The following is a 20,963-nucleotide window of genomic DNA, read 5'->3' on the forward strand; positions in this document are numbered from 1 at the left end:
TATATGTTCATGCATGTATTGTAATTATTAATTACCTGTTTACAACACTTTGGATTTTTGAAATACTAAGGTTTTTCTGCATCAGCAATAGATCCCTTTAGCTCCATTTGGCAAATTGTAAATGTATTTTTGGTCTCCATTGCGCCTCAACGTCGTACTTAATTTGGCTTTCATAACATTTTTTATTCGAGCGTCACTAATGAGTCTTTTGTAGACGAATCGCGCGCGTCAATCCTGTTATTTATGAAGAGTTTATTTACAATCTTTTTTATTGTCTGACTTTATAATCATTATTGCTTATCCTTTCAGGAGATAGAGACGCTGAGACCATGTTGAGTGAGATCTGGGACAGTGTATCACAGGACGACAACCCTGATGATCTTGGACAAATGAGAGATATTTTAGGTAGGCTACGAAACTATTGTTCGATAACCACTGTATGAAATATTCCTACAGTATAATATATGGGGCTCTTGGTTGAGGTTTACAGAATTGTGAAAAACTGACGAGGATATAAAGAACTTAGGGCAATCAAATAATTAGAAATAGGAAACAAATTGGGGATACACTATAAGGAATAATTGGGTACTAGTGTATGGTCCATTCAGACCCTCTTATGATGAAAATTAACATATGTTCGTCGATGGCAATTTTTACCAAGGAAAACAACGTATGGTTATTGATAACATACAAATTTAATTTTGTCGAGTAAAATTTGACTTTCTTAAACGTAGTTTCAATATATACATTAATTTGTGTAGTATAAAATGCAAAACCTAAATAAATGTCAGAGGGTTGAAGAAACACTAAAGACATGTTGATTTTTTTTTATTATTTATGTTTTATTATGCCCCACCTACGATAGTAGAGGGGCATTATGTTTTCTGGTTTGTGCGTCCGTTCGTCCGTCTGTCCCGCTTCAGGTTAGTTTTTGGTCAAGGTAGTTTTTGATGAAGTTGAAGTCCAATCGACTTCAAACTTGGTACACATGGTCTTTATGATATGATCTTCCTAATTGTAATGCCAAATTAGAGATTTTACCCCAATTTCACGGTCCACTGAACATAGAAAATGATATTGCGAGTGGGGTTTTCGTGTACTGAGGACACATTCTTGTTTATATATAAATAATAAACTGGATATGTGTTTACTGTTGAAGACTGTATGTTGCCCTCTAAATATCTTTTGGTAATTTTTGTCGCTGGGTTGCTGTCAATTAATCACGTTTGTTTTGTTGACAGTTGACATATTCACGAGTGAAATTATCGAGGGACTGACATCAGATGTTCAAGGAGAAGTACCGTATTATGCTGATTTGTTGACAAACAAAGCAGACAACAAACAAATGAAAGTTGCAGACATAGATGAAAGTGCGGAAGTTAAACAAAATGGCGACGAGGAGAATAAAACAGAAAACTCAGAGGACGAAACAGTAGACAAAGGTATGTATAGGAATAAATTGTTGTGTTTTTTCTACCCTTGAGTAAGTAAGACAGGAAGGCAGTTACTTTATCTTAAAAATAATACAAAAATACAAAACGAAATTCAAACAAATATAAACCTATCAATTATTGAAATGCATCTTTGTCATCATCTTATGGTGTTTATATATCTCAACTTGTACGATTCACTCGTGTATGTAACAATATTTTAGATTTTTACGAGAGAAATTTATGTATTACTGAAAACTTATGACACCAGGGTTTTCGATATCACAAACTAGTCAAAACATTTACTAAATTTTATCATTGGTATAAGGACATCATTCTTAAATATAGCTCAACATGCAGACTTCTTATGCGTTCAGGTATTTCACATCCATTTTTTTTATGGAAATATTCTGTATAAAGCACAAAGGTGTCAGTATTCACCTCAGAAACTAACAAAACCTTTAAATAAACTTAATAAGAAGGGATATAGTTACGATACTGCTGTCAGGTCATTAAAGATTGCATATTTTGGCGTTAATATTGATTCACTTATAGGGTCTTTGTATCGGAACTAAACCCATTTATTAAAAAACCAGTTGTTGCCATGACACGGATGATGTTCTTCTCATATATGTTATGATGGTATGATACTAAACCCCTAACGGGAAGGATTGTGTCTGATGTTCATATGATGAAATCATAATCTCTCAGTCAGTTTAATTGAAGTCTGGAGCTGGCATGTCAGTTAACTGCTAGTAGTCTGTTGTTATTTATGTATTATTGTCATTATGTTTAATTTCTTTGGTTACATCTTCTGACATCAGACTCGGTCTTCTCTTGAACTGAATTTTAATGTGCGTATTGTTATGCGTTTACTTTTCTACATTGGCTAGAGGTATAGGGTGAGGGTTGAGATCTCACAAACATGTTGAACCCCGCCGCATTTTTGCGCCTGTCACAAGTCAGGAGCCTCTGTCCTTTGTTAGTCTTGTATTATTTTAATTTTAGTTTGTTGTATACAATTTGGAAATTAGTATGGCGTTCATTGAACTAGTATATATTTGTTTAGGGGCCAGCTGAAGGACGCCTCCGGGTACGGGAATTTCTCGCTACATTAAAGACCTGTTGGTGACCTTCTGCTGTTGTTTTTTCTATGGTCGGGTTGTTGTCTCTTTGACACATTCCCCATTTCCATTCTCAATTTCATCTGGTGTTACTTATTTGTACTATTAGTAAATGGCATAAGCAGACAATATTGTTAAAACAATGACAACTAATAAATGTATCGCATAATATGAATCTAGTATATAACTTACATTTGTGTATGTTATTTTGTCATTGTTATTACGAATTATTCGTTTGAGTTAAAACACTAATTACATTTTATATAAATAAAAATAATGATAAATTATTGCTCCTAACCGATGTAATAATTTGAAAATAATAATAAAAAATGCAATTTTTTTTTAATTTTTAGATGACAGCAAGGCAGAAGAATTGAAACCGGAGGAAGACTTAAAACACTTGAAGATGTAAACTGCTGTCAAAATTTGTTGGGTTAATTTTTAACAAGCTTGTTTCAAGCATTTCATTTTTGATTATCGAGTACTGCCTACAGTCTCTGAAGTAAATTTCGTTCATACATTGAATATTCATGATGGCCTTCGGCAGTTCATAACACGGGAAAAAATATTGCGACAACACAAATAAACGGAAGACACGGAAATAACAGATCTTTCCGTGATTGATTTTATTTATTATGTTTTGTTTATACAATAAATTGATCCAAGCAGAAGGCCATTTCGAGTTTCTGTTGCTCCTTTAATGTGCGCTTTATGACGTCATTCGAATTTGCTGTTACCTAAAATGGCTTGTTTGAATCAAATTTCAATGATCATTATAGAATCCTAAATTTTTTAAGTATATATACTGTGTAGAAACAAAATTGATTTTTTTTCACACCAAATGAGACCAGTAAAGAAATTTGCACGAGTCGAAACAAATGACGTCCATTCAATCCTAAAAGTTAATGGAACTGCAGAAAACTCGAAAAGTGTATGTTATAGCGTAGATTTTACTCTGCAATTATCAGAGTTAATTTGAAGTCACTTTACGCTAAATAAACATAGAGACGGCTATTTTGTGCATGCTTTGAAGGAAAAACGTCATATTTTACGAACGCGAAAATTACACTATTTTATCAATATTTAGAAAACAGTAAGACTAATATTGTCATTATCTCCAAGTGTATTTGAAGTTCCAAATGTATATTGTTTTTACTATGTATAATGTGTGTCATGGCCAAGGCACCCGACTCGATTTTATATACTTATTTAAATGCCCTGTTTATAGATTTAGAAATTATTAAAAAAATAAGGTTTCAAATCCTTCAGGCAAAACTGATCCGAGATACATTTGTCTTTTTTTTAGGCCCTTACTTAGCATATATGGCATACCATTGCTGTGTTGTTACGCATTCGTGATTTTCGAATGTTTTGGTTTGGGCGTTTCCAATGAAGGTAAATCCAGAAAGGATTTTCGAACGCACGAAATTTATAAATTTGTTTTCAACTTTTTCAATTTTTATTTTTCAACGATTATAATTTTTCGTACGTTTTGTGAGGTGATGCAATACACATGTACACAAATAAAAAAAGTAAATGTTATCATTAATATACTGTTAATTCTATTGCCTAATATATGCTGTATCATATAATGAAATGTATGTATAAATGATTTCGAAATAAGACGGGTAATGTTGAGCTATATTAAACTATCAATTAATACCGACCTGAAATGATCTTTACCAAGAACACTAAAAGTTGTAAGCTATGAGATACGGCTTCAAATGACTCTGTGCTCTGGATTATAAGTTTAGGGGTTTTCGGATTTATTTTGTTTTTAAATATATATATATATATAAATCGGTATCTTATAATTCGGAGATTGTCTGTCCCCCACGCATACAGTATTGGCAACATAAAATAAAACATTATGAAACTTTATATATTTTGTTTGAATGAGTTGGCTGTGTTGTACAAACATGACCAACAAGGATGTATATGTGAGGGTAAAAATGGGGTTTTCAAAATGGGTAAAATCAAGAAAAGAGAGAAAAATAGCATTAGAAAAACGAATAAAGAAGACAGAAATGAAAGCCCTTATCAATATCAGACCTCAAACCCTCAAATATGTGTACGTGTTAATTCAAACTTTGTAAGTTCTATGAATATTCGTATCTTTTTTCTTACTTTTAATTTTGTGTCTGTTGTCCATTCATGCAAAGGAGACTTTTGTACGGATAGTACCGGTGTCGAAGGAATAAATTTGGGGATGTTTTTTTAACAACCACGTCAAATGTCTAGTTCAATTTGTAAAATTTAAACAAATTTGAAGAAATCTATTTTGTATTTGTTTTGTCAATAAAAAAGGGGGGTTGTTCCTACTAGTTGGGCAGAAATAAAACTAAACACTTAGTAGTTGGTTCTCTAAGGAAACACTTACTATGTCACACGTAATTTTTGTCTTTCCTACAAACAAAATAGCATTGGATGATTTTTCACATCTGGGATATCAAACAAATAAGGGATTTCTAAAACTTCATATGAAAATTTTCTGATATGTATATCTACAGGCCGATAACAGTGTTTTGCATAAATAATAATTTTCGCTGGTCGAAGTTTTTGTTTGGCTACGTGCTTTTGTTAAAACACTATTTTTAAGTTTTCGTTTGAACAGTTCAAGATGGCCATATAGGTAAAGTTAAATCAGGTTAAATTTTGCTATCTTATAACTCTGTTGGTAATATAGCTCTTCGTGTGTCTTAAACGTTAATGATTTTGAAATGAATTAGGTTGAACGTTCTAGATGAATATAAACAAGAAAGCGCTTTGGACGCACGACGTATTCATGTTTATTTTTATGTAATAACATAACAAATTTATTTTTTATGATATTTGCTATGTGATTTTTATTGAATTTAACGTTTTTTTCTATTGAAATTTTATTGATATATGTTGTGTCCAGAGGTTTCTGAAAAATCTTTCAATATGTCCCGATTTCGAGATCCTCGTGATGTTTTAAGTAAACAATAACACGCTTGTTTACGGTTATGTTATCTCGTTTCAAATTATTAAAGTTACATTTTATTACCAAACGTCAAATCAAGCATCATTTTGTCAGTGAGTGCCAACAAAATTGTATATAAAGAAAAAATAATACATCTTATTGAATATTTAATTTATAATTGACCATTTTGATTTAGAAACAAGTAACGCTATGCTATATTGGTGTTTAAATTACAGATAACATTGATCTGCTATCAATTTTAAGTTTACAAATAAAATCAACTAATTGAGAAATTTTATATAACAAGGAATGATGAACTGATGTCGGGGTTGAAATTACAAATGACAATATACTATTATCGTATGTAGATAACAAGCAATATTGTACTGTTATCGGTTTAAACCCAATCAACTGTTATCATTCATAGATAACAATCAACATATTACTGTAATTGGTCCCTAGAATACAAATGACATCAAACATTATAGATCTTTAGATATAACAAATACCAATATACTTTTATCGATTAGAAAAAATAAGCAATTTTGAAGTGTTATCGATATCTAGCACCCAATCAACTTTATACTGTTATTATTCTATAGATAACACATTACATCAAACTGTTATTGGTATTTAGATAACAAGCAACATAATACTGTTATCGGTATGTAGATCAACATTAAACTATTGTGATGTGTATATATTCTAAAGTTGTTATTTTTATATGTTGAATGAAAGATATATGAGAGAAGTTATTGTTAAATAAAGTTAATAAAACATTACTTCATAGTTTCATTTTTGAATAAATCACTAACTTGTGGACTCAAAAGAGAAACGGAAAAGATGGTTTCGTTAAAAACAGTTCTATTCTTTGGTATAAATAAATTTAAAAAATGCGCGAAAATGACTCCTTTCACACTGCTTTCAAAATGTTTGATATATGTTATTAAAGAAAGTCAATGGCGAAATGAAATCAAGCAATATGAAAATAAAAGCTGTGGTGTGAATGCCAAGGAGACAACTTTCCACAAACAAAGGATGAAGAGGTTCACAGCTATATAGGTCAACATTTCGCCTGTTATAATGAAAAAGTCCTAAAACACATAGCCAAGTGAAAAAGGGACCGAAATACCAGATGTAAATCTATTCCAAATCTAACGGCCTTATTTATGTAAAACAAAAATAATTAAACGAAAAACAAATATGATAACAACTACAATTAGGGAATAATGCGTTTCTTATTAAGGCAATTATCCAATAAAATATTTAAAGATTATTGTAATAGAGCGACACAATGACTTTTTTTTAATATTAAATACATAATAAAAATATGTTATATGATATTAACATCAACATCAAATTACAATCCTTAAAAAGACAGGCAGAAGGGTCAAACGCATTAGAAAGACACACCTACAACGCCTATGACAAACACGAATATACGGCAGACAATATAGAGTAATAAAGATTGCAAAACCGCCTCAACTGAAACAATAATGTTATCACATTCATCACATTCAAGTGTTTATTATCAATTGAAAACAGAGCAGACAATATTTTATAAAAAAATCCGAAATGATTTGAAATCCATGTAGAAACATAAAATTTATCATACAGGATATCAAACTATCAGATTTTAAATTATACTAATTTGAAGGGTCTTACTCATGTTTAGAATGATAGGAATCAGCTAACAAATTAGTCTATCGTGTTATACGATACGTCGATATGGATACACCAGCAAATACTTGATTAATGCAAATGCTCTTCTAACAACTATCAACCAGAACACCAATGACGCAGATTAAAGCAACTCTAAGTCACAGTATGGCCTTAAACAATGAACGAATCCTGAATTGTAATAATACAAAGTCCCGACATGACAATCGGGAAAAAACATCTCAAACTAGAAAACCAACAAATCAAACGAATACAAATGTTAAAGACAGAAATCAACAAGACAGCTGCATTACATGCTCTAGACTTAGGACAGTTATACACAGAATATGGCGGAGTTAATATGATTTTAAGTGTCTCATTTCTGGGTCATCCTCCACGGTCAGTAGAAGACGAACAAACTGTAAAAATAATAAAATATGCGCCAAACCCTTCCCTTACCTGAGACAGTGATGTTAAAGCACAACATCCAATAAAACTGTCAACACGATTGAATTGACATGATAAATAAAACAGGGACTTATTGTTCAGTGGTTTACGTTTGTTCATGTGGATTATAAGTATTTCTCGTGTCTCATTTTGTTTATGTAGATTAGACCGTTGGTTTCCTGTTTGAATTGTTTTAGTTAATATGAGCTGACGCTCTTACCTATAACTGTTTATTTTAGCCTCATTGCAATTTGGATAGAGAGTTGTCTCATATGCACTCATACCACGTCTTCATATCACTTATTTCGCGTACACTGAACAATTATCAATATATATAACTTAATTTTATTCTTTAGTTTTCTATGTTGTGTCATGTGTACTATTGATTGTCTGTTTGTCTCTTTTTTCATTTTAAGCCATGGCGTTGTCAGTTTATTTTTGATTTATGAGTTTGACTGTCCCTGTGGTATATTTCGTCCCTCTTTTAAGTGATAAGAAAAAAACATTTTTTTTTATATTTTCATTTTTATCTAACAATAAAAATAAACTCGTATGGTTCTGCACAATAAATAGCCAGTCTATATCTTTAAAATATCCTATCATAATTGCAAATGAGACAACTCTTCACAAGAGAACCAATGACACAGATATTAACAAGCACTTTTTTCGTTTCTTTTAAGCCAGTTGTGAAGTAGTTATTTAGAATGTTACATGCTAATGTGCACATCCAGATATATCAAATTATATTTGACACATACATTCCATAAATACATGTCGAGGATATATCGGGAGAATGTATAATTCTCAAAATATGCAATCATCGCGTTAGTCATAAATTTTGATGTGAAAGTGTCCACCTTTGTTGAAACTAATATCTATTTCAGAAGATAACACAGACATGGTGTTTTGTATTATTCCAATTTCTAGCTCTGGTGGTATAATCAATCAAATGCAATCAGTCCAAAAAGGATTATTTATAGAAACGACTTCGTTAATATAGAAAGCACTTCTCTTTTATCTAAATTTCATGTTTTATACTTTTGTGGTAAACCTTCTTTTACTTATCGACGCTATCAATCAAAAATTTCATTTCACACTATAAGGCCTGGGGATTATCTATTTTTGTTATCTCATTGAACAGAATATTTTTCTCTTAAGTTAGAGATCAGAATATTGTTTTTCAGAAAAAAAAAGTGAAATAGTATTTCCCATAGAGGTTGGTACATTCACAGATACATGTCTATTATATAGATAAACTCATTATAGATAGATATAGGAAGACGTGGTGTGAGTGCCAACGAGACAACTCTCCATCCAAATAACAATTTATAAAAGTAGACCATTCAATGTACGGCCTTCAACCCGGAGCCTTGGTTCACACCGAACAATATTCTATTAAGTGCAACAAAATTACTAGTGTAAAACCATTCAAACGGGACAACCAACGGTCTAATCTATATAAAAAGCAAGAAGCGGGAAACACGTACAAATTAAATAAACAAACGACAACTACTGTACATCAGATTCCAGGATTAAACTTTGTATTAACACCAGACGCGCGATTCGTCTACAAAAGACTTATCAGTGACGCGCGAATCCCAAAAAGTTAAAAAGGCCAAATAAAGTCCGAATTTGAAGAGCATTGAGGAACAAAATTCCTAAACGTTTTGCCAAATACAGCGAAGGTAATGTATTCCTCAGGTACAATTTTTTTTTTGCGTTCTGAAAGGGTGCACTCTATTTAACTCAATAAAGGTGTGCTTGTTTACATTTTGTGTTTTAGCTATGTGGAAATTGAGTTAAGATTGTTTAGTCATTCAATCGTCAAACATTGCTTTAAACAAAGGTCAAATAGTAAGTTGGAGAATTTGTGCAGACTTTCTTTGGCACAACATTATGTCGATTTTACATACCGTCTGGTTACTATTCATTTGCTTTTCGTAATGTATACTTTGTTTGCATTCAGTTTTTTTTTGCATATAACCGTCAAAATTATTCCCGTTGCATGTCAGTCTATTTGTTTCATATGGAAAAATTTGCAAAATATCAATCCTGAATATCTTTCATCTGGTTGTTTTTATATTCAGAGAAGCTCTCATGGATTTTTTAGATCTACAGTTGACCGATCAATCGAGCAGACATTGAACAGAGATACAAAAACAAGAGGTTCAAAATTCAAAATTTCTGTAAACAGTTGATTAACAAATATGACTATATTTGTTCAATGATAATTCATGTCAGCACATAAGTGCTGAGTGCTGGGTTGTGGTACCCTCGGGGAATTAAAACTCCAACCACAGTGGCATCGACCTCATATAGATAACAGGATTAAATTTTGTATTTACGCCAGCCGCGCGTTTCGTCTACAAAAGACTCATCAGTGACGCTCGAATCTAAAAACAAAAATATTTTAAAAGCCAAATTAAGTACGAGGTTGAAAAGCATTGAGGAATACAATTCCTAAAAGTTTTGCAAAAAGCAGCTAAGGTATCTATTCCTGAGTTAGAAAAGCCATAATATTTCAAAAATGCTAAATTTTTGTAAACAGTTAATTTATAAATATGACCATATCAATGATGAATCATGTTCGCTCAGAAGTGTTGACTTCTCGGCTGGTAATACCATCGGGGAATTAAAACTCCACTAGCAGTGGCATCGACCCAGTTGTTGTAAATAAACTCCTCATATAGATAACAGGATTGAATTTTGTTTTTACGCCAGCCGCGCGTTTCGTCTACAAAAGACTCATCAGTGACACTCGAATCCAAAAAAGTTTTAAAAGTCAAATAAAGTACAAAGTTGAATAGCATTGAGGAATAAAATTCCTAAAAGTTTTGCCAAAAACAGATAAGGTATCTATTCCTGAGTAAGAATATCAATGATAATTCATGTAAGCACAGAAGTGCTGACTGCTGGGCTGGTAATACCATCGGGGAAATAAAACTCCACCAGCAGTGGCATTGACCCAGTGGTTCCACATGCATGCTATTGTTTTTGTTTTGATTGCTCGGTAGACTGTTACATGTACACTTACACATGCAGGTAATTATCATTTCAAATAATGAAATTAGCATAAATTTTTAATGGGAAATTATATACTAGAATGATGCAATATATAGTCAGAGTTCGTATATTTCGTATATGAACATACATAAAGGAAAAAATATAGTTTTATTTTTTAAATCTGCATTATTTCCCCGATGGTATCACCAGCTCAGTAGTCAGCACTTTTGTGCTGACATGAATTATCATTGATATGGTTATATTTATAAATTAACTGTTTACAAATTTTTGAATTTTTGAAATACTAAGGCTTTTCTACCTCAGGCATAGATTACCTTAGCTGTATTTGTCAAAACTTTTAGGAATTTTGGTTCTCAATGCTTTTCAATTTCGTATGTTACTTGGCCTATTTAACCTTTTTGGATTCGAGCGTCAATGGTGAGTCTTTTATAGACGAAACGCGCGTATTGCGTATATACAAATTTAGTCCTGGTATTTGATGAGTTTATTTACATGAATATAGAAGTCAACTGGATACAGTTTATGACATTATTTATATGTAAACTGTGTTAAGGACACATTAAAATAAGTACAATGAACATAGTTCGTGAACGATAATTTCTAAGAACAAATATCTGGTGGACTTTATTACATAGGGACATTCATTAATTCAGCATTCCAAAAGCAATAGACAGTTAACAAACACATACATTTTTGTACCTGGATTATAATTTAATACGATAAATAACGCAATGTTCTTAAATTGACAACACATTTACGTTAGGGACTACTAGCTGGTACAACATGCCAATAAATTGTAACTTTACATGCATTTTGATACATGTTTGTCTCTGTATGAAATGTTTAGAATGTTAGTTACCAACGCAGAATCTAAGAAAATATCCTATTTAAAACAAATATCTCATTCTCAAATTTTTTGCCAATTTGAGGGAGCGATTAACTTTCAAGAAAAGTAAATGTTATGGTGTTCGAATCCACCTCTTGGTAAGGTGTTTTCGACACCAGTATATTAAGTACTTTTCGATATGTATATATCGTTCAGGTGGTCTCTCAATGACGGGTTTATTTTATACATATATGACAACATACAGGTACAGTGGTGAACCCAGGTGCGTAGAGAACAGGGTTATGCATGTATAAATGTGCCTGTCTCAAGTCAGGAGCCTGTAATTCAGTGGTTGTCGTTTGTGTGTGTGTTACATATTTGTTTTTCGTTAATTTTTTGTACATAAATAAGGCCGTTAGTTTTCTCGTTTGAATTGTTTTACATTGTCATTTCGGGGCCTTTTATACAGTGTAGCTGACCATTCGGTATGGGCTTGATGGCCGTACGGTAACCTTTAGTTGTTAATTTCTATGTCATGTTGGTCTCTTGTGGACAGTTGTCTTATTGGAAATCATACCACTTCTTCTTTTTTTATATATACGCCATCCCTCCTCCTTTTGGTCGCGTAAACAAATCTTTCAAAAAGTTGTTCACTTCGATCCGCTCGCTGGTATATATTCAGCAATTTCCGTTCTCTGGAATTACGCCCCCACTTTAAAAAATCCAAGATCGGCCCCTGATGTACGCATATATAGTCAGTGAAATCTTTTAATCCTTTTTTCCAGATAATATTTTTCTGATCTTTCAAAGATAAGCTTTAGAAGAAAATTGACATTTATAAATTATGCAAAGAATCAATAAAAGTAATCTGTAGAATGTAGGGTTCATTGGAATTGTTTACTTTAATAATGTCATTTATTCTACAGGTTAAACATTGTTTTTAAAGGTCACCTCTCTGGAGGATTATTAATAAGAAGATTTTTGTAATATACTTCTCTATAAGGTTTAATTATAAAGGGTAATCCGATTTCTTATTTAAGGAAACTTAAGATATTTGATAATCAAACAGCTGATAGTACTCATGAATAAAGCTTTGGCCTTTAATTTATAGTATAAAGTAAGGCAATGTGGTATGATTGTCAATAAGACAAAACAAAATGTTTTTCATCATTTGATAGACATGTATCTTATTCTTCTAAAGTTAAGGTTTGCGTGATCTCTCAAAGGTTTACATTATATTGCGGAAGAAATGTTTATAAAAAACAGTTTGCGTGGCGCTGATATATGTGCTTCCGTATCTTTACATAGATATAGGAAGATGTGGTGCGAGTGCCAATGAGACAGCTCTCTATCCAAATAACAATTAAAAAAAAGTAAACCATTATAGGTCAATGTACGGCCTTCAACACGGAGTCTTGGCTCACACCGAACAACACGCTATAGAGGGCTCCAAAATTACTAATGGAAAACCATTCAAACGGGAAAAACAACGGTCTAATCTGTATGAAAAAGAACGAGAAACGAGAAACACGTCGTATAAATTACATCAACAAAGGACAAGTACTGTACCTTAGATTCCTGACTTAGGACAGGTGCAAAAAAAACATCTTCAATATATTTTTAGCTTGGTTTCAAAATAAATCGGAAGAAGCATATTTCAAAAAGATTTACAAAACGATAAATGTAGGTCGATTGAGATAAATGTAGGTCGATTGAAATAAATGTAAATGTAGGTCGATTGAGGTTGAATTAATAAAATATAGAAAATTATATTGAAAATATATATAATTCCAGACCAAGGCACCGACCGCTTATCGTTATTTTACTGATAAAAAAACACTGTTATACATCTGTATCATGAGGAATTAAAAAAACACGACGAAAAAAATGCAGATTTTACTCCTTTTTAAATGCCGTCTATGATGTCTCTTTACAAAACAAATACTCAAGAATAAAGTATCTTTTATTGTACTGAACGCTCACAAGTTCAGTCATAAGTACGTCAATGAGACAACAACCCACAAAAACCCAATTTGAAACATCTTGGCAAATCTTATAAGCTTACACTAGATGTAAGGTAGCGAAATCCGCCGAGGTTTGCTAATTGACAAAAAACTCATATTAAAGCCATTAAATCACAAGAAAATAAGGTTGAGAATGGAAAAAATGGGGAATGCGACAAAGAGACTGCAACCCTACCAGAGAGCAGAAAACAGCCTTAGGCCACCATTGGTGATAGCGAGACACTCCAAGACGACCATAACAAACTCCAAGAGTGGGATTCACGATGGCAGATGAATTTCTATCCTGCGAAGTGCATCCTGATACGGATTACCAACAAAAGAAACCCACTGATAAGGAACTACCAACTACATGGTAACACACTAGATGCAGTCGAGCATGGAAAATACCTGGGAGTCACCATAAACCATGACATACAGTGGAAGACACTTATCAACCAGACGGTAGGCAAAGCATCAAGGACACCAGAAGAAGTGACACTGTGAAGGAACATAGCTTGTTGTTCGGTGTGAGCCAAGGCTCCGTGTTGAAGGCCGTACTTTAACCTATAATGGTTTAATTTTTAAATTGTTATTTGGATGGAGAGTTGTCTCATTGGCACTCACACCACATCTTCCTATATCTATAGGACGGTGTAAACCAGAAGTCAAAGCTAATGCCTACATGACCATTGTCAGACCAACCTTGGAATACGCCTCCTCTGTATGGGATCCATACCAACATAACCTTGAAAAAGACCTAGAACAAGTACAGAGAATGGAAGCTATGTTCGTGTACAATGAATACCAAGACGTATCCCCAGGTTGTGTCAGTTCCTTAATGGAAAGACTAAGATGGGAGCCTCTTAAAGATCGCCGCTACAAAGACCGACTCACCATGGCATACAACATCCGCAATAGATTGGTGGATATTGACCCCTCGAATTATTACAAACCCGGAGATTCAAGGACTAGAGGAGGCCATCGCATACACCAACAGCGCACTCTAAAAGACCAATACATATACTCCTTATTCCAAAGATCAACAAGGGAATGGAACACTCTGCCGGAAAAAGCCACAACAGCAGCTACACTAGAAGAGTTCAAGGCCAACCTTACCATCCTGCCAGAGGCCTTGACAGGAGCTTCACACACCTAGAACTCCTTAGACCCCAGATGTACATAGTTTTATTTGTAAATAATTTTCCTGTAAACAGTTTTTATTAAGTGAGGAGGGAAGGCCTCATGATTTCACGAGCAAGAGTCATTTATACACTCAAGAAGAGTCCGACTCTGTACTGAAAGAAGAAGAAGATTGGGTCTTCAACACATCGAGAAAATCCCGCACCCGAATCCGTGCTTCAGCTGACTTTTCAACCAAATGTGAACTTGTTCAGTAAAAAATGGACGTCACAATAAACTCAAAAACATATAAATGAACTAAAATCAACAATTATACAAGACAAACAAAGGCCAGTGGCGGAGTAAATATACTGTAATAAGCATGCACCTATTGGTCCAGCCAAGCAACAAACACATAATACAAATAAAATTGAGAATGGAAATGGGGAATGCGTCAAAGGGACAACAACCATACCAGGGAACAGAAAACAGCCGAACGACACCAATGGGTCTTCAACACAGTGAGAAAACCCCACATCCGGAGCCGGGCTTCAGCTGGCTCCTCAACCGAAATGTGAACTTGTTCTGTGAAAATGGACGTCACAATAAACCCCCCAAAAAATGAACGAACTAAATTAAAATATCATACATGACAAACAATTGCCAGAGAGGGAATAAGGTACTGTAAAGGTAATATATTGGTCTAGACGAGCAAAAAATATATAAACAATCAGGTATCAATCATGTTTTCAATCACTCTTTCTAACAAGGCTACCAATAGTGACTTTTTTCTATATATCTTCATAGAACATAACATACATTGTACATATAATGAACCAAATAAACTCTACATTATACAACCTAGTTCGTCCTGATAAGTCGGGTTTTAAAATTTAAAAAAAATCCGGTGTAATCGCAAATAATTCTGTAAAAATCTATAAAAAGATAATCTTAATATGACACGATGTGCACCGACACGAATTTAATTAACCTACATTCGGTTTTATCTGCCTTTACTGATCTCTCTGGAGACAGACGCCTACACAGAAATATTTCTTCTATGGTATTGATAATGATTGAATGTAATTAACATCAAGTACCTAACTCAGACGGGAAAATAATATAAAAGGTATTACAGATTTAATCTAATCAATGCTAACGTGGAATTGTAAGAGTTTCTAAACTAAGCAGACTGATTAAGCATCACTTTTGTCAGTCAATTTAAATTTAGTTTCATCACTTTAAAGTATATATAGTTGAAATTGTCCCAATTCGGAAGTTTATTGTTATATTTTTTCCACAAAAGTAGTTTTTCATGTAAATGTCGTTTGGTGAATGTATTTGAATTGTATGGAGTTATTGGGTCAAAAGTTGAATTTCTGAATAGAAAGGTCAGTCAAAATCGCCGAAACATTTAAATATGGCACGCACATTAGTGTTTCTGTTTAACTGATAGCATACAATATCTGGAGAGGTTTTAATTGTTAGCTTTGAATTAGCTGTCAGAAAATACTGCGAGTACTCTCAGATCGTACTATGTGGTGTGGTTATGTAAAATTATATCCTGCCACATACACTCTGTGATTTTGTTGCTTTTTATCGATCTGATGAGTTAAGCCCTTATAAACTTATCTTTATAGTTTAAATTTGAGAATGAAAATTGGGAATGTATCAGAGCGACAACAACCATAGAGCAGACAACAGCCGAAGTCCACTAATGGGTCTTCAATGTAGCGAGAAACTCCCGCACCCGTAGTCGTCCTTCAGCTAGACACTAAACAAATATGCATACTAGTTCAGTGATAATGGACGTCATACTTTACTCCGAATTATACACAAGAAACTAAAATTAAAAATCAAAGCAGACTAACAAATGACAGAGGCTCCTGACTTGGGACATGCGCAAAATTGCGGCGGAGTTAAACATGTTTTTGATATCTCAGCCCTCCCCCTATACCTTTAGCCAATGTAGTGTGTTCTGTGTTCATAAGTTGTACTGTTACACCACTGTCCCAGGTTTGGCATGCTAATATGTTTAACCCCGCCACATTTTTTATGTTCAAGTCCCAAGTCAGAAGTCTTTAATTTAGTGGTTGTTTTTTGTTGCTGTTTTACATAATTTGTTTTTGGTTCATTGTTTTGTACATATAGTTATAGTTATAGTTTTCTTGTTTGAATTGTATAAAATTTGTCATTTCTGTGTCGTCTATGCGGTATGGGCTTTGTTCATTGTTGAAAGCCTTGTGGCAATCTATTGCTAATAAAATTGAGAATGGAAATGGGGAATGTGTCACAGAGACAACAACCCGACCAAAAAAAACAACAACAGCAGAAGGTCACCAACAGGTCTTCAATGTAGCGAGAAATTCCCGCACCCGGGGGCGTCCTTCAGCTGGCCCCTAATGTTCATTTCTGTGTCATTTGGTCACTTGTTGATAGTTGTCTGATTGAAAATCATACCAAATCTTTTTATGTTTAAGTTTAGTAAAGTGCCTATCGAATCAGTGGGCAATACTGGTTTTAATTTCGTTCTGTACCAGCTACTTTTCTGAACTGGATTTCATTTGATAATTACATCAGTTTGTGTTGAAAAGCATGATTATCAAATTTATACACGTACGCGGACAGTTAAAACAAAGTAATATTCTAATGGATCTAGCTAAACACACGAGTTGAAGAGTAAGAGCCGTGGTGTAGTGGTTAGTACATCGAACTACTAACACAAAGGTTCCTGGTTCGATTTCCGTCTGGGATGAAAATTTCAGGGACTGAATTTTTCGGCTCTCCCTTGACAGTATGGTCTTGAAGAAACGATGATAGTATGTCGGAAGGGGACGATAACTGGCTGACCCGTGTTAAGAGAGAGCCATTTCTCTTGCACGTTAAAGACATCCTTGTAGATTTCGAAAAAACGGCAGGCTAATGCCGCTACATGGCAGCACTCGCTTCCGCAAAGTGGAGAGGGATTAATATAAGTTACAAAACTTGTTTCCCAATCCACTTTAAATAAATATGTTTAAACTAAACACGAGTTGAAACTGGTTGAGAAAACAAAACCCCTTTTTATTACTAATAAAACCTTTGTTATTTTACTTTGTACTCGAATTTTCTTTTTTACATAAAAGAGTTTGATATGGAATGACATGTGCGTGTCCCTGCTAAACGTGTCCATAGCATGTTAATAGTTACGTCATTGTCTTTTCAATTTCTATGTTAATACATGTATTTGCTAACTAAAGTCTTTGAACATTCATTAAAATATTACATGATTTATTTCTAACACGATATATTGATATTAATAGATTGCTATGAATTTGTAACAATATCCATGTAAATTTAATCATCCTTTTTGTATGTTATAATCCCGTTAGAAATTCAATATTCATTTATATTAAAAAATATTCTTTTCAATACGACAACGAGTCAAATTTCTTTAACAAATTAATCTATTATAACGAAACTTTGCAGCGTGTATGCAGTGACAAAAGTACTTTCAGAAAGAAAAAAACAAGACGCTAACATTTATTATTAATAAAAGTAAAAAGAGGTATACAAAGATCGACAACTCTAACATTTATGCAAGTCTAACTGAGTTTATTACGATATATGTATGCATGGGCTTGAAAGTAATGAATGGTGTTGCATTTGCGGAAAGGTACAATGCGTATCGTCCATTCTGTGACAATTTTGTTTATTCAATGTTTGATTTCCTTGTAGTCCAAGATATAGTTTTTTAAGAAAACGTTTAATGAAAACGACAGTATTTTTGTCGCTGTATATACGACTCCCATTAATTATTTTTTGTTGTTTATAACGATTAAAACGTCAATATGTTGTCGTTGTTTATGTTTGCTACTTTAATAGTAATACAAAAAAAGGTAATAGCAGTATACCGCTGTTCAAAAGTCGTAAATCGATTGAGAGAAAAAAAAATATCGGGTTACAATCTAAAACCGAGGCAAACACATTAACTATAAGAGGAAAACAACGAAACAACAGAAACACTGAAGTGCAACAAAATACAAATTATCAATTACTAACTGTCATTCCTTTTATTAAACACCATGCACTTCCCATGATAATATTATAATAAAAGATATCTCATTGTCCATTGTTTGAAGTGATACTAAACATATAAATACCTGTCTGACTGTCAGCCATGATGTCCATTTTAGTTGATTGACTGACCGTCAATCAAAAACAGACAAAAGATACAGTGTTGTCGTGTCCAAAAATGCATTAAATGTTCAGGCTGTATTATTTTAGGTATATAAATCTTTATAAATCATTTCCGGGATTAAGCCGGTTGCGGATAACATTTTAGACTCGAAGGTGAAATAGTCTTTATCGGTCGTCCCTCTGTCTATATCATTCTGTTCAGCTCTTAATATTATTCCGTATCATGTCGTTGTGACGTCAAATACGTTGACCCGGCCTTAATAACTTTGACCCGGACTTATCAGCGACGTCATAATGTTTGAACCGACGTTAATAACTTTGACCCGAACTTATCAAGTCATCTTTTGTGTGCAGGCGAAACTAAGAAAACACTTCCGAAACACGCTAATATAGCCCGATAAATCGATTATCAGATTATCTGCATATTGATATTGTAAAATATCAGCTGATTGGCATTATATGAAGACTTTTTGATCTCGTTCGCTACGCTCACTCGACAAAAAGCTTCATATCATGTCTCGCAGCTGATATTTTACGATATCAACTTGCAGATGACCTGATAATCGGTACTTATCGTCCTTCCCTACGCCTATATCACCCTGCTCTGTCGCTCAGTTATTCTCGTATCAAGACTTCAAAACGAGACCAGGCATTATCAGCGACGTCACAATGTGAGAGGAGAAGTTATCAGCGACGTCACAATGCGAGAGGAGACGTTATCAAGCTTGCTTCATATCAAGCGTAAAACTGTCTTAGGGAGAGGAAAAAAGACCATTCATAGTACGATAAACAGATAATCGGGTTTTCTACGTATAGATATCGTAAAATATCAGCCGCTCGACACAATATGAAACTTTTCAGCTCGTTCGCTACGCTCACTCGCCAAAAAGGTTCACATTGTGGCTCGCAGCTGATATTTTACGATATCAATGTGTAGACAACCCGATAATCTATTGTCAGACATGCGTCGAAAGCCGACGACAGAAAAATTATCAATATTTGTCAACTAAATTCAGAGACCGCAGCCTAATCCTAAATCGAGAGAGGTTCGAACTAACAACCTCGCTATTGAAAATTTATAAATCGAGAGAGGTTCGAACTAACAACCTCAGTATTAACAGACTATAAATCGAGAGAGGTTCGAACAAACAACCTCGGTATTAACAGACTAATGATCACAGATGAACTACTACAATTCAGCAATAGTAATCAAAGGTAACAGGATTATAATTTAGTACGCCAGACGCGCATTTCGTCTACATAAGACTCATCAGTGACGCTCAAAATAAAAATATGTATAAAGCCAAACAAGTACAAAGTTGAAGAGCATTGAGGATCCAAATTCTGATGACCCAAAAATAACGAATTTTGATTTTTTAAAGTTAAAGTTGCATACAAAAAAAATGATGCGAGGTAACAATCAATGCAATAGTTACCCGAAAAATAACTTCATGACATCTAGAAAAGAAAACAGTCGTCAACTATAGACATAGGGCAACATACAGTCTTCAAATTTACGCAAAGCCGAAGACAGCATATACATGTAGTCTTCAACAATAGGCAGAAGGCAATGTATAGTTTTCAACAATATACAGATTTCTATACAATTTTGCGAGCTTTAAGTCGTTTAGAGAGTTCTATGTATGACAATTCTAAATAAAAACATACGCGAAGTAATCAAATTTATAAAAAATAATGAAGATGTTGCATGTATGATTGCCAATGAGCCAATTCTCAAAAAGAGACCAAAATGACACAGAAATTAACAACTAGAGGTCACCGTATGGCCTTCAACAATGAGCAAATCCTATACCGCATAGTCAGCTATAAAAGGCCCCGAAATGACAATGTCAAACAATTCAAAAGAGAAAACAAACGGCCTTATTTATGTACAAAATGACTGCTGTTAACACCAAATATTTTCAACAACGAATGACATGAAGATATGGCATACTCTTTTGAGTCTGCTTATTACTTTCTATATAACTATGAGACCTTTAATGATTCGAGTAGATAGGTAGAAACCCTACATGGTCTTCCAACTGCGGCTTTTTTTCACGAAAAAAGTCTCTAAACAAATAGCTTAACGTCACAATGTCCCTTGACACGTCCACCCTGAAAGATCCTAGGGCAACCGGGGTATATCTTCAAAAATCGAATTTAGAAACTCGTCTTTTGATCATGGATTACACACAAGCACACTAGAAC

At 33.7% G+C, this 20,963-nt stretch overlaps 1 protein-coding gene across 1 annotated transcript in view; it reads left to right on the forward strand.

The window, feature by feature from the left end:
• Nucleotides 1-6,280, forward strand: part of LOC134718771 (uncharacterized) — a 37,203-nt gene extending 30,923 nt beyond the window's left edge. The window contains exons 9-11 of the mRNA XM_063581475.1: nucleotides 310-405; nucleotides 1,242-1,442; nucleotides 2,908-6,280. Of these exons, the coding sequence (XP_063437545.1) occupies nucleotides 310-405; nucleotides 1,242-1,442; nucleotides 2,908-2,966 (356 nt within the window). The 3' untranslated portion in view covers nucleotides 2,967-6,280. The remainder of the gene's footprint in view (nucleotides 1-309; nucleotides 406-1,241; nucleotides 1,443-2,907) is intronic.
• Nucleotides 6,281-20,963: the final 14,683 nt, after the last annotated feature.

Source organism: Mytilus trossulus, chromosome 5 (assembly GCF_036588685.1).
Source record: "Mytilus trossulus isolate FHL-02 chromosome 5, PNRI_Mtr1.1.1.hap1, whole genome shotgun sequence".
Taxonomy (NCBI): domain Eukaryota; kingdom Metazoa; phylum Mollusca; class Bivalvia; order Mytilida; family Mytilidae; genus Mytilus; species Mytilus trossulus.